At 40.2% G+C, this 20,268-nt stretch overlaps 1 protein-coding gene across 2 annotated transcripts in view; it reads left to right on the top strand.

Moving 5' to 3' along the window:
• Nucleotides 1-20,268, top strand: part of CAMK4 (calcium/calmodulin dependent protein kinase IV) — a 271,534-nt gene that overhangs the window by 171,133 nt on the left and 80,133 nt on the right. For both annotated transcript variants that reach the window (XM_018049980.1, XM_018049981.1), the window contains one exon: nt 8,736-8,808. In XM_018049980.1, coding sequence (XP_017905469.1) covers nt 8,736-8,808 — 73 coding nt within the window. The remainder of the gene's footprint in view (nt 1-8,735; nt 8,809-20,268) is intronic.

Raw genomic sequence — 20,268 nt, 5'->3', positions numbered from 1 at the left:
CTGGCCTGCAGAATAAATTGTCTGCCCTTTCTAGGAGCTCCCAGGCCATTCTCTAATATCTGTCACAACGTTTAGCACACCGTGTGGATTGTTGTCTGTGTTTTTATACCAAGAGAAACCAATTGAGTGCAGAAGGCTTGTTTGGTGTACTACTGAGCACCTAGCACACAGTGGTCATTCCATAATATTTATTGAATAAATAAATACATGGGTACCTTTGTTAGAATGCATCATCCTTATTAATTGGATGAAGTATATTGCTATTTTAATATATAGTATGGGGAAGTAGTGGAATTTTCATTATTCTTTCTACAACCACTACTCTTCCCTCTACACTACCTGAAAATAGTCCCAAGTAAATTCACTCCTCCAGCCAGCCAGTCACTAGATATTCACACAAGGACACGTTCTGAACACAGCCCCGTAACCCTTAATTATATCAAACTGAAAACTCATAAACATCATAGTTAGGTCAAAGCTTGAGAATTCGCAATAAAGTGAATTACAGAGGAGAAGTTCTAGTGAGTGAAGCACGTCTTTTCTAAGGGATGGAGACGCTCATAAGAATTCACACATGTTTAACAGACAAGGAGGGCTTCTCATCAGGAAGGCCGCTCATGGTTGTGCAGGTTGGTTCTGTACTAACCCAGAAAGAGTTCTTGGGTAAACGAAGCCATGAGTCATGCCCCCTGGAGGGGTATCCCAAAGTTGTGGTAAAGCTCTAGTCTTGAGTGACTATGGGAGAATCCACACTGATTTTTGCAGGGCCAGAGGTAATTGATTCTCTCCTCTTCTGGGCAGAATAGCAGATGGAAAAAAATGTTAATTATCAGCCATTCTTTTCTGTCATCTGCATAACAACATCCTTCCTTTAACAGGACTGGAGCAAACCAAGCAGGTGTGGCCCCTAGAGGACACACTGATAACATTTGTTTGTTGATGGGTGTGCCACAGAATCCACACTTAGAGAGGAATGCAGAGGGTGAGGCAATGGTAATCAAAGTTCTCTACTTCCTCTGACACAGTAGTTCTTCTTTCCCCCTTTTAAGGGGATACTCCATTTGAAAATGCTCAGAGAGTATCAGTCAGTCAGTCAGTCAGTTCAGTCACTCAGTTGTGTCCGACTCTTTGCAACCTCATGGACTGCAGCACACCAGGCCTCCCTGTCCATCACCAACTCTCGAGTTTGCTCAGACTCATGTCCATTGAGTTGGTGATGCCATCCAACCATCTCATCCTGTGGCGTCCCCTTCTCCTCCTGCCTTAAGTTTTTTCCAGCATCAGGGTCTTTTCCAATGAGTCAGTTCTTCAGGAAGTCAGTCAGAGAGTATAGTTCAAGTATAGTTTCAACTAAAATTTTAGTAAGTAGATTATATAACTTGATTGTGAATTGGAAAAACTCATATTGTTGTAAGGAAATATCAGTGAAAATTTATTTTTAAGGACCAGTTAATAATAACCCCCTGAGTATTGTAATCTGTCTTTGCATTTTATTTGACCCTGGTGCATAACAGGTGTCTAATAAATAAACTGTGATGTTTATAATAAATGAACTGTGGTGTTGGAGAAGACTCTTGACAGTCCCTTGGACTGCAAGGAGATCCAACCAGTCCATTCTGAAGGAGATCAACCCTGGGATTTCTTTGGAAGGAATGATGCTAAAGCTGAAACTCCAGTACTTTGGCCAACTCATGCGAAGAGCTGACTCATTGGAAAAGACTCTGATGCTGGGAGGGATTGGGAGCAGGAGGAGAGGGGGATGACAGAGGATGAGATGGCTGAATGGCATCACCGACTCGATGGATGTGGGTTTGGGTGAACTCCGGGAATTGGTGATGGACAGGGAGGCCTGACATGCTGCAGTTCATGGGGTGGCAAAGAGTCGAACACGACTGAGCGACTGAACTGAACTGAATAAATAAAAAAGTTAGGAATAATATTCCATTTTTCATTCTTCGAAAATATATGAGGTTTTTTTGGCAGTGTTCAAAATAATTGCATGAAGAAAAGAATTTACTTCTTCCCATCAATATGAGTTTTCTGAATCTTAATAATTATGGTCATTGAGGTATCTTCTTTTAATACATCTTTTTATTTTGTCATATCTGTTCTGATCATGCCCTATTTGGAAAACATTTTCAAAATATAGCATCAGATACTTTGAGAACTTAAACTTCTTGCCACAACATTAAAAAAGAAGGTACTTTCTGAAAAATAACTATACTATTTGAGATACTAACCATCTAAGAAAAATTACAACGTTAAATTACAAAAATTCAACAATTTTTAAAATTGTTTTTTGCTGTTCTGTCTCTTTTAAGTTTTGAATTGACCTTTTTCAGATGTCTTTTCCACAAACTTCTTGTCAGATGAAAACATCTCGTGCAAGTTGTTAATCTACAGTCTATCCAAAAAAAAAAAAAAATTCTCTTAAAATTCTGGGAAGATGGAAACCACTACAAAGTTGCTTTTCAGTCTTCCCAAATATCCCTATAGATTAGACAGAAAAACTAGCATGGAAAAACCAAAACCTTACAGACAACATCTATAGCAAAACCAGGTGACAGAGTATCTCTGTGATGCTAAAATATGAATGAATGAGGACAATATAATGACAATTTGGAAGAGCTGTATGGTATTAGCATTCATGTAAGATGAGGCAGAGGAAGCAAGAGGACATGTGATAGAACTAAGAACAGAAAACTCAAATCTCCAAATCCTTGGGAGCAGAATGGGCCAGTATAAGAAGAAAGCTAAGGGCTGGAAGAAGCACAAGCTGGGATCAAGATTGCCAGGAGAAATACCAATAACCTCAGATATGCAGATGACACCACCCTTATGGCATAAAGTGAAGAGGAACTAAAAAGCCTCTTGATAAAAGCGAAAGAGGAGAGTGAAAAAGTTGGCTTAAAGCTCAACATTCAGAAAACTAAGATCATGGCATCTGGTCCTATCACTTCATGGCAAATAGATGAGGAAACATTGGAAACAGTGGCTGACTTTATTTTGGGGGGCTCCCAAATCACTGCAGATGGTGACCACAGCCATGAAATTAAAAGATGCTTACTCCTTGGAAGAAAAGTTATGACAAACCTAGATAGTATATTGAAAAACAGAGATATTACTTTGTCAACAAAGGTCCATCTAGTCAAGGCTATGGTCTTTCCAGTGGTCATGTATGGATGTGAGAGTTGGACTGTGAAGAAAGCTGAGCACCGAAGAATTGATGCTTTTGAACTGTGGTGTTGGAGAAGACTCTTGAGAGTCTGTCCCTTGGACTGCAAGGAGATCTAACCAATCCATCCTAAAGGAGATCAGTCCTGGGTGTTCATTGGAAGGAATGATGCTAAAGCTGAAACTCCAATCCTTTGGCCACCTCATGCAAAGAGTTGACTCATTGGAAAAGACTCTGATGCTGGGAGGGAATGGGGCCAGGAGGAGAAGGGGACGACAGAGGATGAGATGGCTGGATGGCATCACCGACTCGATGGACATGAGTTTAGGTAAACTCCGGGTGGTGGTGATGGACAGGGAGGCCTGGTGTACTGTGATTCATGGGGTCGCAAAGAGTTGGACACGACTGAGCGAGTGAACTGAACTGAAGGCCTTTTTGTCATCCGAATTTCTCAGAAGTGCAGTGGCTACACCCCCAGTAAGGTTTAAAGAGCCTGCTACAGTCAAGGCCCTATGAACTCTTGAAATTAATATCTAAAGCCTTTTTGGAGGGTGGCAGGGGGAGAAAATGTATTTAGGAGAAACTTCTGGAAAGAGACTTCAGTAATCAGAATAGAGAGGATAGGCGAGGGAATGATGTTCCAGACAGGGAAGAGATCTTAGATAGGATGAGGTCCAGACTTTGAAGCCTTCGTGAAATTAACTATACAGTCGAGAGCTGTGACACTGGAATAGATATCCTGACCTATAACTCTGTAAAAAGGTTGAGAAACAAATTTCCCTTAAAAGTAAGCAGCAAAAATGGCTTAGTTAATTCCAAAACAAAATGATTATAAGAAGATAGAAAACAAGAAGTAGAATAGGGTCCCTTCAGGTGGTGAAAGCATGATTGGAGGATATGCCCAGAAAAGGAAGGAAATTATAACTTAATGCAAAATAAACTAAAATTAAGAAAATCATAGAAAAAAGAACAATATAAATCAAAAGTATAAAAACTTTTCTTTAAAGTGAACTTGATTTGCAGTATTAGTTTCATAGCATAGTGATTAAACATTTCTATAGAGTATATCCATTTAGCGTTGTTAGAAAGTCCACCCGTGCCATGCTGGCGCCCTTGCTGCTCGTCTGCTTTGCGCATGGACGTCCAAGTCTCAGTCTCCTGCCCCTGTTGTGGCCTCCCTTCTCCCCTTTCCCCACGTACACCACCGGTTTGTTCTCTCTACCTGTGAATGTGTTTCTGTTTTTTTTTTTATGTACGTTACTAGTTTGTTTTATTTTTTATATTCCACATATTAGTGATAACATAGAGTATTTGTCGTTCTCTGTCTGATTTATGTAACAAAGCATAATTCTCTCTGGGTCCATTCACGTTGTTGCAAATGGCCGGCCTTTGTTCATTTTTGCAGCTGATTAATACGCCACTCTGCCTGTGCACCACATCTTCACCCATTCATTTGTTGATGAACACTGAGGTTGCTTCCATGTCTTGGCCATTGTAAGTGGTGCCACTGTGAGCATTTGGGTGCATGTAGCTTTCTGAATAGTGTTTCCATTTTCTTTGGATATATACCCAGGAGTGAAATTGCTGGATCATATGGTAGTTCTATTTGCAGTTTTTTGAGGAACCTCTATACCATTGTCTAATACGGTTCTACTGATTTGCATTCCTACTAACAGTGTACAAGAGTTACCTTTTTTCCACATCCTTGCCAACATTTGCTATTTGTGGGGTTTTTGATGATAGCCTTTCTAAAAGGCGTGAGGAGATATCTCACTGTGGCTTGAGTTGCTTTTCTCTGACGGTCAGTGATGTTAAACATCTTTATATGTACCTATTGGCCATTTGTATGTCTTTGGAACAAGTCTGTTCTGGTCTTATGCCCGTTTTTTAACCAGGTTGCCTGTTCTTCTGACACTGACTGGCATGAGCTGTCACACATGTCAGTGGGTGCATGCGTGCTCAGTCTGTCAGTCGTGTCCGACTCTGCGACCCCGTGGACTGTCGCCCACCAGGCTCCTCTGTCCATGGGATCTCCCAGGCATGAATACTGGAGTGGGTCGCCATTCCCTTCTCCAGGGGATCTTCCCAAACCAGGGATCAAACCTAAGTCTCTGGCATCTCCTGAATTGGCAGGCAGATTCTTTATCACTAGTGCCATCTGGGAGGCCCATATATGTTGGATATTAATTCCTTATTGGTCATATCATTTAAAAATAGTTTCTCCCATTCAGTAGCTTGTCTTTTCATTTTGTCAGTGGTTTTCTTTGCTATGCAAAAGCTTTTAACTTTAATTAGGTCCCTCTTGCTTATTTTTTCTTTTACTTCTTTTGCTTAGGAGACAGATCTGAAAAAATATTGCTATGATTTATGTCAAAGAGTTTTCTGCCTAGATTTTCTCCTAGAAGTTTTATGGTTTCAGGTCTTATATTTAGATCATTAATCCATTTTTTTTAATGGTGTGAAGAAATGTTCAAATCTCATTCATTTACAAGTAACTGTGCAGTTTTCCCAGCAGCATTTACTGAAGAGACTCTCCTTTCACAACTCTGTATTCTTGACTCTTTTGTCGCATATTCAGTGCAGTCACTCAGTCGTATCCGACTCTTTGCGACCCCATGAATTGCAGCACGCCAGGCCTCCCTGTCCATCACCAACTCCCGGAGTTCACTCAGACTCACGTCCATCAAGTCCGTGATGCCATCCAGCCATCTCATCCTCGGTCATCCCCTTCTCCTCCTGCCCCCAATCCCTCCCAGCATCAGAGTCTTTTCCAATGAGTCAACTCTTCGCATGAGGTGGCCAAAGTACTGGAGTTTCACCTTTAGCATCATTCCTTCCAAAGAAATCCCAGGACTGATCTCCTTCAGAATGGACTGGTTGGATCTCCTTGCAGTCCAAGGGACTCTCAAGAGTCTTCTCCAACACCACAGTTCAAAAGCATCAATACTTCAGCGCTCAGCCTTCTTCCCAGTCCAACTCTCACATCCATACATGACCACAGGAAATTGGCCATAAGTGTGTAGGTTTATTTCTGCAGTCTCTATTCTGTTCCCTGATCTAGGTACCTGTTTTGTGCCACCTCCATGCTGTTTTGATTACTGTAGCTTTGTAGTATAGTCTGAAGTCAAGATGCATGATACCTCCAACTTTGTTCTTTTTTCTCAAGATTGTTTTGTAAATTTGGGATTTTTTGTGATTCCATGGAAATTTTAGGATAATTTGTTCTAGTTCTGTAGAAAATATCATGGGTAGTTTGATAGGGATTGCATTAAATCTGTAGATTGCTTTGGGTAGGTTGTGAATTTTAACAATATTTATTCTTCTAATCTCAGAACATGGGCTGTCTTTTCATTTCTTTGCAGTTTCTTCAGTTTCCTTCATCAGTGTTCTATAGTTTTCAAAGTATAGTTCTTTCAATTCCTTGGTTAAGTTTCTTCCTAGGTATTTTATTTTTTGGACATAGTTTTAAACAGGATTATTCTCTTGCTTTCTCTTTCTGATCATTATTTGTGTATTGAAAAACAAATAGATTTCTGTATATTAATCTTACATCTTGCAACTTAGTTGAATTCATTTATTCATATCGTGTTTTTGTGAAGACTTTAGGACTTCCTATATAGAGTGTCATGTCATCTGCAAGAAGTTCCATTTTGCCTCTTCCCTCCCAGTTTGGATGCCTTTTATTTACTTATTTATTTATTTTTTTTTTTGGTCAGATTTCTGTGGCTAGGATTTCTAATAGTGTGTTAAGTAAAAGTGGAGAGAATGGACATCCTTATCTTGTTCCTAATTTTAGAAGAAAGGCATTTAGCTTTTCACTGTTGAATGTAATGTTGGATTTTTTAATCCAGCTATAATCCAGCTGTGGATTCATCTTAAATGGCCTTTATTATTTTGAGATGTGTTCCCTCTCTACACAGTTTGATGAGATTTTTCATCATGAATGGTTGTTGAATTTTGTCAAATGCGTTTGCTGCCTCTGTTGAAATGATCATGTGATTTTTATCCTTCCTTTTGTTAATGTGGTGCAGCACATTCATTGATTTGCAAATATTTAACCATCCTTGCATCTTGGAATAAATCCTGCTTGATCATAGTGTATGATTCTTTTAATATATTGCTAAGTTAGGTTTACTGATATTTTGTTGACAATTTTTGCATCTACATTAATCAGATATTGGCCTATAATTTTCTTTTTTGTGTGTTATCTTTGTCTGGTTTTGGTATCAGGGTAATGGTGACCTCTTAGAATAAATTTTGGACTTTTCCCTCCTCTTACATTTTTTTGGAATAGTTTGAGAAGGATAGATAATAATTCTTTTTTATGTGTTTGCTAGAATTACCCTGTGAAGCCAGCTCCCCTCTGGACTTAAGTTTGCTGGGAGTGTTTTTTAATTACAAATTCAATTTTAATATTAGTGATTCATCTGTTCAGATTGTCTATTTCTTTCTGATTTAGTCTTGACGGGTTTGTTTCTGATTTAGTCTTGATGGTTTATTTCTAGAAAGTTTTCCATTTCTTCTAGGTTGTCCAAGTTGTAGGCATATAACTGTTCATGTTATTCTCTGTCTCTCTCTCTTTTTTTTCTGTATTTCTGTGGTATTTGCTGCTATTCTCCTCTTTCATTCCTTATTTTGTTTATTTGAGCCCATAAAGTAGAAAAATTCTTGCTGCTGCTGCTGCTAAGTCGCCTCAATCATGTCTGACTCTGTGCGACCCCATACCCCAAAGAAGAAATCCAAAGCAATGGAAGAAAAAAAAATATGAAACATTCTAATTCAGGAAAATTCTCTTAGAAAAAAGAAAAGACTTTAATTTCAAAAGAAAATGTCTGGCCCAAATCTACGGAAAAGGAGCGAGTCATTTATTTGGAAAAGAAAAGCAGATGAGAGGGCATAGGGGGTGTAAAATAGGACCTGCAGATAAAAAGAGAATAAGGGACATATCAGCCAATCAGTTGCATGGACTTTATTTTGATACTGATTCAAACAAACCCATTTTAAAAACAATTACAAAGTTGAAACTGCATATCTGACAATATTAAGGAATTGTCATGTATAGATATGATAATGGCATTGTAGTTATGATTTTAAAAGATCCTTTATTTTTAGAGTTACCTCCTTAAATATTTATGAATGAAATTATATGATGTCCGATATTTGCTTTAAAATAATAGACGAGAATGGAAAGTAATTGGATAGATAAAGCAACATTGGCCATGAATTAATAATTGCTGAAGCAGTATGACAATTAAATGAGATGGTTCATGGTATATTGTCTACTTGTTATAGGTTTAAAATTATTTGCAACACAGAGTTTGAAAAGAATTTTTTGTCCCCAACAGGATGGATACTTCAAGCCTAGGCAAAATAAATGTTTTCCATTTTCCTAAATAAACCTAAAGACTTCTAGATTGCCAACTTATGGAAATCTTTCCCCTTGTGTTATGGTAGCCTGCTGTAATTGTTTAGATAAATCTTCTTTAACATTAATTTAACTTCTTTTAACATCTGCTCAATTGAATGCATGTATCTGAGAGCATTTCATGGTTTTTCTTAGGATTGTGGAAAAGGGATATTACAGTGAACGAGATGCTGCAGATGCCGTCAAACAGATCTTGGAGGCAGTTGCTGTAAGTATGAAGTGACAGCAATAGTGTAACTCTCGGTAATGTCTTCCTTTTACAGAGTCATCTTTAAGAAGTATATTTCAGTGACAAACCATAAAATTTACAGAAAAACTGTATGAAATATTTACTAGAAAATGTTGAACAAATTTGTGTTTTCTGTTGATAACTCAGACTCTGAAAGATGCAGTCCTCATGTGTAATGCCATAAGTTTGTAAGAATCATTTTCATTCTGTTGTTTTGAATAAGATCAGCCTTTGGTGCCTATGGTTGCTTTTTTCTCTCCGCATTTCTTGAGTTTTGCTCTTTATTGTTTTTGTTGTTTAGTAAGGAAGTGGGAAAAGGTTCAAAGAGATAAATATAGACCTTAGACCATAGAGGTTGTTGATTTTTCTTTCAAGAAAAGAAATGAGTAAATTAGGAGAATTAATTCTGACAATTTTTTGAAAGGGAGAAGAAGTGTGTTAACACTTTAAACTGGAATAAAGCTTTATAAGCTGATGGAAACATGCACCCCTATTTACACACACACACAAAATGTAATTATTAGTTCAATTGTATTGAATTAGTAGGGGAATATTTGTCTAGATAAAACAGACTCAACTGGTGAAAACCTTCCCATATATTCAATGGTGTCTAGTACATCTTTGGACACTTTGATGATCCTTCTATTGAATCTAAAGCCAGAGCAAATTTAAAACAAAAACTGTTATTTTACCTACTCACAAAGCTCTACAAAGCTCCAGTTTAGGAAGCAGGTTACTACATTCAAGTCAAACATTCTTTGAGAGAAGTTTTAAAAAAATCAAATTTTCTCTGATTGCTGAAAATAAGGGTTAACTTGGAGAAAATATTAATGTGTTTTTTCTTAGTGTTTCATAGGTAGAAAGAAGAAATTTAAAACTTGTGAGAAGTAGCTGACATTTATGAAATAGTTTATTGTCAGCTACATGGCTATAGAGAGCTATAAAAAATAAGACAGTTGGGAACTCTAAGTAATCATTGATATAGCTCACATTTCTTCTGAATCACACACTTTAAAGACTGTATCTATGCTGGTTTTTGAACCCACAGAGGTTGAAAACTTCAAGTTACTTGGGAAATATATTGCAAGCATAATTATATCCCTTAGGTGACAAACCTTAAAACCCTTCTCTTCACCCCTACGTCATCTTAATTCTTGCCCCAAATATTTCACACTATTTGTGTAATGTAATCTTTCTTCTTGTGCTTTTTAGATTCAAATAGCATTTTTAAAAGCTTTTACAGTGAATATGAAACTCCAGTACTTTGGCCACCTCATGCGAAGAGTTGACTCATTGGAAAAGACTCTGATGCTGGGAGGGATTGGGGGCAGGAGGAGAAGGGGATGACAGAGGATGAGATGGCTGGATGCCATCACCGACTTGATGGACCCGAGTCTGAGTGAACTCCAGGAGTTGGTGATTGACAGGGAGGCCTGGCGTGCTGCGATTCATGGGGTCGCAAAGAGTCAGACACGACTGAGCGACTGAACTGAACCGAACTGACAGTGAATATGAAAGATGTTTCCCCTTTGGGTTTGAATTCATTCAGTCAGTCTTAAAGTACAGTCTTTAAGCCTTCTTGATACTCAGCCTCTTGAAATAAATTCCAGGTTGTCCCAAGTTAAACGGTCTAGTCAGTCTGGACATTTGGGGAGTGTCATCATGTCATCTGTCATGAAGCACAAGGCCAAAGCTTAAAGCTCTCTTTTCTATTTACTTATAGAGATAACCAGGGAATATTTCTTCTCTGATAGCTCACTGTTTCTGCCACCTCTAGTCCTTTCCTTGTTACCACTGATATCCTACTGTTCCTCTATTTTCAGAAAAATCACCGTCATTCTCTTTTATCCACCTCTGATGCTGCCTTCTCTCTTTTGCTAACCACAGTTCTCTTGGGCGTATATTAATTTCAAAGCCATGAACTTAGAGCCTGGAGAAACTTGCAATATAGAGTGTACAGTGAATTTAACAAAATAAAAGGAAATGGTTGAAGAAATACTAAATATGTCTGCTATCTCAAAAAAATAGATTATTTTGTTTGAATTGTTTTAAATATTATAGTGATGGGCATGAAGAGTTGCAAACAAAGTCATCTAACCCTTTAAGGTTATGGGACAAATATGGTATCTGAACATTGAAGAAATAGAGGAAATGAACATGATTATAAGGACACAAAAAAGGATGAAATAGTGGAAGTTCCTTTCGTTAAATTTTTAAAATCTGTAATCTCCCCTAAAAAAGAAATAAATTTAGCCTGTTAGAATTAAGATAAGAATTAACGCTAGATATTGAAGAACTGGAGAGACAAAAGGGCAACACTAGGCTGATATGTTGTAGAGGTAGCCGCTTCGAGACGCAGCCTCCTTTTGGACTGGAGAAACCCAGTAAAGAGGCTGGATGATTAAAGTTTAGAAGTGTAAAGGAGGAGCTCTGTAGTCCTGTGTGCAGGCCGACTGTGAGGAGCTGCCCATGAAGCTGCTCCTCAGACTTTGGAGAAGAGTGGTCTGGCCAACCAGTGCGGGTGTCACTGAAGAGGGGCCCGGGATTGGTTCTGAGAGTGCTGGAAAAACTGGAAACAATGGTTGCTGTCCAAAGGATCTGCCCCTGCAAGGCTCAGAAAGGGAGCAAGTGCCTTCATCCTCTTCCAGCCTCCACCATCTCCCTGGTGCCCTCTAAAACAGAGTCACACAGGAAACCAGCAAGGAAGAATGTGGCTGGTAATACAGTCCCAGCTTCACAAAGGACTGTAAAAGGCAAAGTTAAAGTTGAGAGACAATACCTTAATAAATGGTACTGTAAGTAATTTGAAAACAAAAATCAGTTCTCAAAATTTTTATTTCTATTCATAGACTCTTTAAAGGTTTCATAGTCTTTACTAATGTGTGTGAAATGGTTCTGGAGGTCAATGAAAGCAAAACAAATGCAGCAGCATTAAAAACTTAGTATCTGTATTTATAAAGGGCAACATATATATTATTCAGCTTTACATTGTTTGACACATTTAAGCCTGCTTCCATCTGACCTCTAATTCCTTGTTGACAGAACCAGTCTACTTTTTATAAAGATGGAAAGGGCTAATACTTCTTTCTTCATCCTCCCTTGCTGCCAAGGGCATACGACCCAATCCTCACCAGTGGGCCATCTATTCATGAACTGTTGGAAAAGTTTCCCTTTAATAAAAGGAGAACCAAGGGCAGAAAGGTCTTCTCTCCTCTTCACTGTCATCTTGGAGTCTATCTGTGATGCTGGGAGCTGCTTTTGCTGTCTTATAATTATGAAGAGAAACATAACTGTGCTGAAGAAGGCAGAGAATGCATTTAGAGTTCTGTTTGACACCTCTCAGTATTTCTGCCGCTTTAAGTTGTGTGTCTTGTTACTTGAAGCGAGAGACACTGAACTCACTCTTGAATAAAGTTTTGAGTATACTAATAATGGTTATGTGTCAGAGCACATTGCATACTTTTCCATCCTTGTAAATGTGACATGAAGGGCATACTCCTGGATAAAGAGATTCTGGTGCTGCACTTGTCTGAAAACTGAACTTCACTGAGTGTAAAACACATACCAACGTGACGTGTGTATGCGCACTAGTCGCTCAGTTGCACCTGACTCTGTGTGACCCCTTGGACTGCAGCCCACCGGGCTCCTCCGTCCATGGGATTCTCCAGGCAGGAATACTGGAGTGGGTGGCCATTGCCTTCTCCAGGGGGTCTTCCTGACGCAGGGATCCAGCCGACATCTCTTGTGTCTCCTGCACTGGCAGGCAGATTCTTCACCACCGCACCATGGGAAGGCCCCACACTGTTCAAGCAGGACCAAGTATGGTTCAAAGGGACAGTGAGGTTTAAGGTTACTAACAATGAGCTTGTTTCTGGCCCTTGTTCTTGTGAATGTTGTTCCTGCTTGGGTCCACTTATTGTCAATAAAAAGGTTCTTCCGAGGAGTTAATAAGCATTGAGAGACTAGAACAGCAAATGTGGGTGGTTTTGTTGTTTGAGTTTGTCAGTTCCTGTGATATTTACTCTTTTTCTGGGGAGATTTTGTCTCTTATTATTTTTGTTTGAGCATTGATCTCTGGAGGATGGATTTGGTGCAAGGCTGAAGGCATTAAAATATTATAATGAGAATTTTACCAGTAAAAAGTAAATGTAGTTTCTAAGAATTGAGAGATTACATCCATCAGAGAAGAAATAACATACAACTCTGTTAATATTCTAATGTTTTTTATTTATAAACATAGACTAAAATAGATCAGTGGCTCAGGCATAGCAGGGACATTTTATCAGAAAAAAAATTGGAGCAAAAATAAATAACCTATATTCTTAAAATTATAGCTCAGTAGTAAGAACATGGAGATCTAAAACTAATGCCTGGGAAGGAGGTATTTTTCTTTAATGTATGGAATGTTTCTGTACGTCATTATTGGCAATGATAATAATATCAAAAGTTTTTAAAATTCTGAGTGGGCTTCTCTCTTTTGATTACCAGTTGAATCACAATAAATTCTGAAGTGCATGTCTAGAAATTTTCCAATTTCTATATATAAAACATCATGTCAATTGTTATATTCTAAATGACTTGGTGCTTCTGTAAATGTTGAATAAGGTCAGTAATTCAGTTCAACCATTAGCTAATTCTCTGGTATGTGCCAAAATCTTGGATACAGAGATTAAGAAGTTCACTAGTTTATAGAGCATATAGACACATTGACGCATAGCTGTAAGAATATGTATGTGTACCAACTGATGCATTTTGCAAATTCAAAGACATTACAGAAGGCAAAGCTATTCAAAACATCTAGAAAGAAACTGAATCAGAAAAATCTTGCCAGAGGAGGTTATGTCTGTGTTGGGTTTTGAAAGAAAAAGATTCTTGTTTGGTAGGCAACCAGTATGCAAAAAAAGGAAATTTCAGGACTATTCCTTTTCTCCAGTTAATTGTTATAGATCATAATAAACCAAAGGCAAAGGCATGAACTGCTAGTCTTTGGATATTGCTAAAAAGTAGAGCTCACTTGAGAACTGGGGCTTGAGTGAGAGGCAGGGAACCTGTCCTGAGAGGCTTGCATGATTTGTGAAAGAGGGTCTGTGTTTCTGTGGTTGAGAAGGCCTGAGGGACTTCAACTACAGGACCACGCTTCCTCGTGGTAGCCTGATGTCCAGGAGCAGGGAGGCCAGTGAAGAGGTTGAGATATCCAGCAAGAAATGAAAATCATCTGAAGCAACATGGTTTGTGATGTTGTGAGTGAAATATGCTACTAGCTAAGCCCATGCAGAGCTCCCCTTGGACTTGCACTGTCAGTATTTACTGTGAAGACTTATTTATATGTGAAGACTTAGAGAGGATGAGCAGTAAACCAGAGTGGGGAGCGTGTAGAGCAGAGGACCTGCAGCGTTGGCCAGATCCCCGTTGAACTGGCCCCCCTCACCCGCAGCGCGGTGCCTTCTCCCCTCCCCTCTGCCCTCCTGCTCTCCAGGCTTCACTCATTGCCTTCTCATAGTTTCTCTAGTGACTTTTTTCTTCAATTTCTGTTTCCTTCTCCTACATATTTCCCTTTTGTACTCTTCTTTTGCCTCTCCTCCAGCTGAAAACATGATGAATAACACAGTTCAGTTCAGTTCAGTCGCTCAGTTGTGTCCGATTCTTTGCGACCCCATGAATCGCAGCACGCCAGGCCTCCCTGTCCATCACCAACTCCCGGAGTTCACTCAGACTCACGTCCATCGAGTCCGTGATGCCATCCAGCCATCTCATCCTCGGTCATCCCCTTCTCCTCCTGCCCCCAATCCCTCCCAGCATCAGAGTCTTTTCCAATGAGTCAACTCTTTGCATGAGGTGGCCAAAGTACTGGAGCTTCAGCTTTAGCATCATTCCTTCCAAAGAAATCCCAGGGTTGATCTCCCTCAGAATGGACTGGTTGGATCTCTTAACAGAACACCAGGAAAAACTAAAAAAACGTTTTAAGAGACCAACCAAAGCCCCTAGCTCAGGGTGACCATGTTCCCCACACACAGCACGTGCTATTGGTCCTGAGGAGAGCTTAGAAAGTAAACATGAGACACAGTCCCTGTGTCTGGGAAAATCTAACCTGGAAAAAGAGAATAAAAATAGCATCTAAGTTACCTTCCTTTGAAGGAAATACCTCAGAATTGAGATGAATGTCTTCACTGTTGCAGAAGCCTGTTGAAGGGTTACGGACATGAGATTGCTGAGTAGACGTGGCCTGCTTCTCACTTAATGCCCTTGCGTTGCAGTCTTTAGAAGTTCATGCACAACCGTTGTTCAGCTCTCAGTTGCTAAAGGAATGAGAGCCACGGAATCCCTGACTGTGGAGCAGCAGAACCGAGTGACCTCAAGAAAGGGCAGGAAAGATTTTTCTAGTTACTTGTGGCAGTATTTATTTTAAAGCATAAAAAAGGAAAATGTAGCCATAAGAGGACTACCCAGAATGTCCTTATGTGGTGGGAACAGCACAAAGGCACGCATTGTTTCTGTTTATATAGATGATCTACAAAGATTAATGTGAATAAAGACGAATAAAAAAAGATGGGGATTTCACCTATAAGGGAATATGGTTTTAAGTGAGGTGATATGTTTTGATTCTATTTAAAAATGCTTATTCCAAGCAGGTGTGCATTGGCAATGAGAGGAAGGATATTATCACTTTATCATGATACCTTTTCTGTTTTAAACAAACCTTACTCTAATTGGCAATTTGGGCTATTTTCTGTTCCTGTTATGCCATATTGCACATCTGTGTATTCTGTTCCTCTGACCCTCAATGCTCTGCAAAGTTGAAATTCAGAAAAAGCTGAGCAAAGAATTCTACCACCCACGATGGGGTCTCTGGGAGGACAGTCTCTTCTTTATGTTGATGTAGTTTGTGTGTGACAGCCTCTTGTATGGGCTGCAAGGGAATGACTCCCAGCTGGAAAGATTCCTTTGACAGCGATCCCCTTTTAGGAAGAATGTTGAGTGGGAAACATCAAAGTATTGTGGCTTGAAGGTGAACAGTGGTCCTTCTTTGCAAGTGTGCTTCTTTCCAAGGATTGCAGAGTAACTAGGTGAGACGCTAGCTGACACTTTCCGTGTTGTCTTTCATGGATTATCTACTGAAGCGTGGGGGCGGGACCGTGAAGTTTATATCTGTGCTCTCTCGTAGTGGTTGCCTGCCCCAAAGCTGAAGCATTCTCTGTCTTCAGAAGATGAAGTCTTCTTTTGAATTACATGGTTCAGTGTGAATCTTCTACATTTGATGTCTTTGACCCATTTGTTGTTGTTGTTCAGTCACTCAGTTGTGTCCGTCTCTCTGTGACCCCATGGACTGCAGCACGCTAGACCTCCCTGTCCATCACCAACTCCTGCAGTTTACTCAAACTCAAGTTCCATCGAGTTGGTGATGCCATCCAACCATCCTCTGTCGACCCCTCCTCCCACCTTCAATCTTTCCCAGGATCAGGGTCTTCTGAAATGAGTCTGCTCTTCTCATCAGATGGCCAAAGTATTGGAATTTCAGTTTCAGCATCAGTCCTTCCACTGAATACTCAGGACCAATTCTTTTTAGGATTGACTGGATTATCTCCTTGCAGTCCAAGGGACTCTCAAGAGTCTTCTCCAACACCACAGTTCAAAAGCATCAATTCTTCAGCTCTCAGCTTTCTTTATAGTCCAACTCTCACAGCCATACATGACTACTGGAAAAACCATCAGTTCAATTCAGTTCAGTTGCTCAGTCGTGTCTGACTCTTTGCGACCCCATGAATCGCAGCACACCAGGCCTCCCTGTCCATCGTCAACTCCCGGAGTTCACTCAGACTCACATCCATCAAGTCAGTGATGCCATCCAGCCATCTCATCCTCTGTCGTCCCCTTCTTCTCCTGCCCCCAATCCCTCCCAGTATCAGAGTCTTTTCCAGTGAGTCAACTTTTCACATGAGGTGGCCAAAGTACTGGAGCCTCAGCTTTAGCATCATTCCTTCCAAAGAAATCCCAGGGCTGATCTCCTTCAGAATGGACTGGTTGGATCACCTTACAGTCCAAGGGACTCTCAAGAGTCTTCTCCAACACCACAGTTCAAAAGCATCAATTCTTCGGTGCTCAGCCTTCTTCACAGTCCAACTCTCACATCCATACATGACTACTGGAAAAACCATAGCCTTGACTAGACAGACCTTTGTTGGCAAAGTAACGTCTCTGCTTTTGAATATACTATCTAGGTTGCTCATAACTTTTCTTCCAAGGAGTAAGCATCTTTTATTTTCATGGCTGCAGTCACCATCTGCAGTGATTTTGGAGCCCAAAAAAATAAAGTCTGACACTGTTTCCAATGTTTCCCCATCTATTTCTCATGAAGTGATGGGACCGGATGCCATGATCTTCGTTTTCTGAAAGTTGAGCTTTAAGCCAACTTTTTCACTCTCCTCTTTCACTTTCATCAAGAGGCTTTTTAGTTCCTCTTCACTTTGTGCCATAAGGGTGGTGTCATCTGCATATCTGAGGTTATTGATATTTCTCCTGGCTATCTTGATTCCAGCTTGTGTTTCTTCCAGTCCAGCATTTCTCATGATGTACTCTGCATAGAAGTTAAATAAGCAGGGTGACAATATACAGCCTTGATGTACTCCTTTTCCTATTTGGAAGCAGTCTGTTGTTCCATGTCCAGTTCTAACTGTTGCTTCCTGACCTGCATACAGGTTTCTCAAGAGGCAGGTCAGCTGGTCTGGTAATCCCATCTCTTTCAGAATTTTCCACAGTTTATTGTGATCCACAGAGTCAAAGGCTTTGGCATAGTCAATAAAGCAGAAATAGATGTTTTTCTGGAACTCTCTTGCTTTTTCCATGATCCAGCAGATGTTGGCAATTTGATCTCTGGTTCCTCTGCCTTTTCTAAAACCAGCTTGAATGTCAGGAAGTTCACGGTTCACGTATTGCTAAAGCCTGGCTTGGAGAATTTTGAGCATTACTTTGCTAGTGTGTGAGGTGAGTGCAATTTTGTGGTAGTTTGAGCATTCTTTGGCATTGCCTTTCTTGGGGATTGGAATGAAAACTGACCTTTTCCAGTCCTGTGGCCACTGCTGAGTTTTCCAAATGTGCTGGCATATTGATTGCAGCACTTTCACAGCATCATCTTCCAGGATTTGAAACAGCTCAACTGGAATTCCATCACCTCCACTAGCTTTGTTCATAGTGATGCTTTCTAAGGCCCACTTGACTTCACATTCCAGGATGTCTGGCTCTCGATGAGTAATCACACCATCATGATCATCTGGGTCATGAAGATCTTTTTTGTGCAGTTCTTCCATGTATTCTTGCCACCTCTTCTTAATATCTTCTGCTTCTGTTAGGTCCAGACCATTTCTGTCCTTTATCGAGCCCATCTTTGCATGAAATGTTCCCTTGGTATCTCTAATTTTCTTGAAGAGATCTCTAGTCTTTCCCATTCTGTTGTTTTCCTCTATTTCTTTGCATTGATCGCTGAAGAAGGCTTTCTTATCTCTTCTTGCCATTCTTTGGAACTCTGCATTCAGATGCTTATATCTTTCCATTTCTCCTCTGCTTTTTGCTTCTCTTCTCTTCACAGCTATTTGTAAGGCTTCCCCAGACAGCCATTTTGCTTTTTTGCATTTCTTTTCCATGGGGATGGTCTTAATCCCTGTCTCCTGTACAGTGTCATGAACCTCATTCCATAGTTCATCAGGCACTCTATCTATCAGATCTAGGCCCTTAAATCTATTTCTCACTTCCACTGTATAATCATAAGAGATTTGATTTAGGTCATACCTGAATGGTCTAGCGGTTTTCCCTGCTTTCTTCAATTTCAGTCTGAATTTGGTAATAAGGAGTTCATGATCTGAGCCCAGTCAGCTCCTGGTCTTGTTTTCTTTGACTGTATAGAGCTTCTCCATCTTTGGCTGCAGAGAATATAATCACTCTGATTTTGGTGTTGACCATCTGGTGATGTCCATGTGTAGAGTCTTCTCTTGTGTTGTTGGAAGAGGGTGTTTGCTATGACCAGTGCATTTTCTTGGCAAAATTCTATTAGTCTTTGCTTCATTCTGCATTCCAAGGCCAAATTTGCCTGTTACTCCAGGTGTTTCTTGACTTCCTACTTTTGCATTCCAGTCCCCTATAATGAAAAGGACGTATTTTGGGGGGTGTTAGTTCTAAAAGGTCTTGCAGGTCTTCATAGAACTGTTCAACGTCAGCTTCTTCAGCATTACTGGTTGGGGCATAGACTTGGATTACTGTGATATTGAATAGTTTGCCTTGGAGACGAACAGAGATCATTCTGTCGTTTTTGAGATTGCATCCAAATACTGCATTTCAGACTCTTTGGTTGACCATGATGGCTACTCCATTTCTTCTGAGGGATTCCTGCCCACAGTAGTAGATATAATGGTCATCTGAGTTAAATTCATCCATTCCAGTCCATTTTAGTTCACTGATTCCTAGAATGTCAACATTCACTCTTGCCATCTCCTGTTTGACCACTTCCAATTTGCCTTGATTCATGAACCTCACATTCCAGGTTCCTATGCAATATTGCTCTTTACAGCATTGGATCTTGCTTCTGTCACCAGTCACATCCACAGCTGGGTATTGTTTTTGCTTTGGCTCCATCCCTTCATTCTTTCTGGAGTTATTTCTCCACTGATCTCCAGTAGCATATTGGGCACCTACTGACCTGGGGAATTCCTCTTTCAGTATCCTATCATTTTGCCTTTTCATAGTGTTCATGCGGTCCTCAAGGCAAGAATACTGAAGTAGTTTGCCATTCCCTTCTCCAGTGGACCTCATTCTGTCAGACATCTCCACCATGACCTGCCCATCTTGGGTTGCCCCACGGGCATGGCTTATTTCATTGAGTTAGACAAGGCTGTGGTCCTAGTGTGATTAGATTGACTAGTTTTCTGTGAGTATGGTTTCAGTGTGTCTGCCCTCTGATGCCCTCTTACAACACCTACCATCTTCCTTGGGTTTCTCTTACCTTGGGCGTGGGGTATCTCTTCACGGCTGTTCCAGCAAAGCGCAGCTGCTGCTCCTTACCTTGGATGAGGGGTATCTCCTCCCACTGCCATTCCTGACCTTCAATATGGGATGGCTCCTCTAGGCCCTCCTGCGCCCACACAGCCACCACTCCTTGGACGTGGGGTTGCTCCTCCCAGTCGCAGAAAATTCATAGCTTTCACTAGATGGACCTTTGTCAGCAAAGTAGTGTCTCTGTTTTTCAATACCCTGTCTACATTTGTCATAGCTTTTCTTCCAAGGAGCAAGCATCTTTTAATTTCATGGCTGAAGTTAAAAAGAAATTATTTGGGGAGCAGTTAATTCAGAAATACTGTGGAAAAAATGAATAATTATCTGGAAGAATAAGGTAGGTAGAATACTTTTTTTTTATATTTCTGGTTCAGAAGAAGCATTTTCAGGTATTATTATAAT

Source organism: Capra hircus, chromosome 7, assembly GCF_001704415.2.
Source record: "Capra hircus breed San Clemente chromosome 7, ASM170441v1, whole genome shotgun sequence".
NCBI lineage: Eukaryota > Metazoa > Chordata > Mammalia > Artiodactyla > Bovidae > Capra > Capra hircus.
The sequence above is the reverse complement of the archived record's forward strand: the minus strand, read 5'-3'. Positions and strand labels throughout refer to the sequence as shown.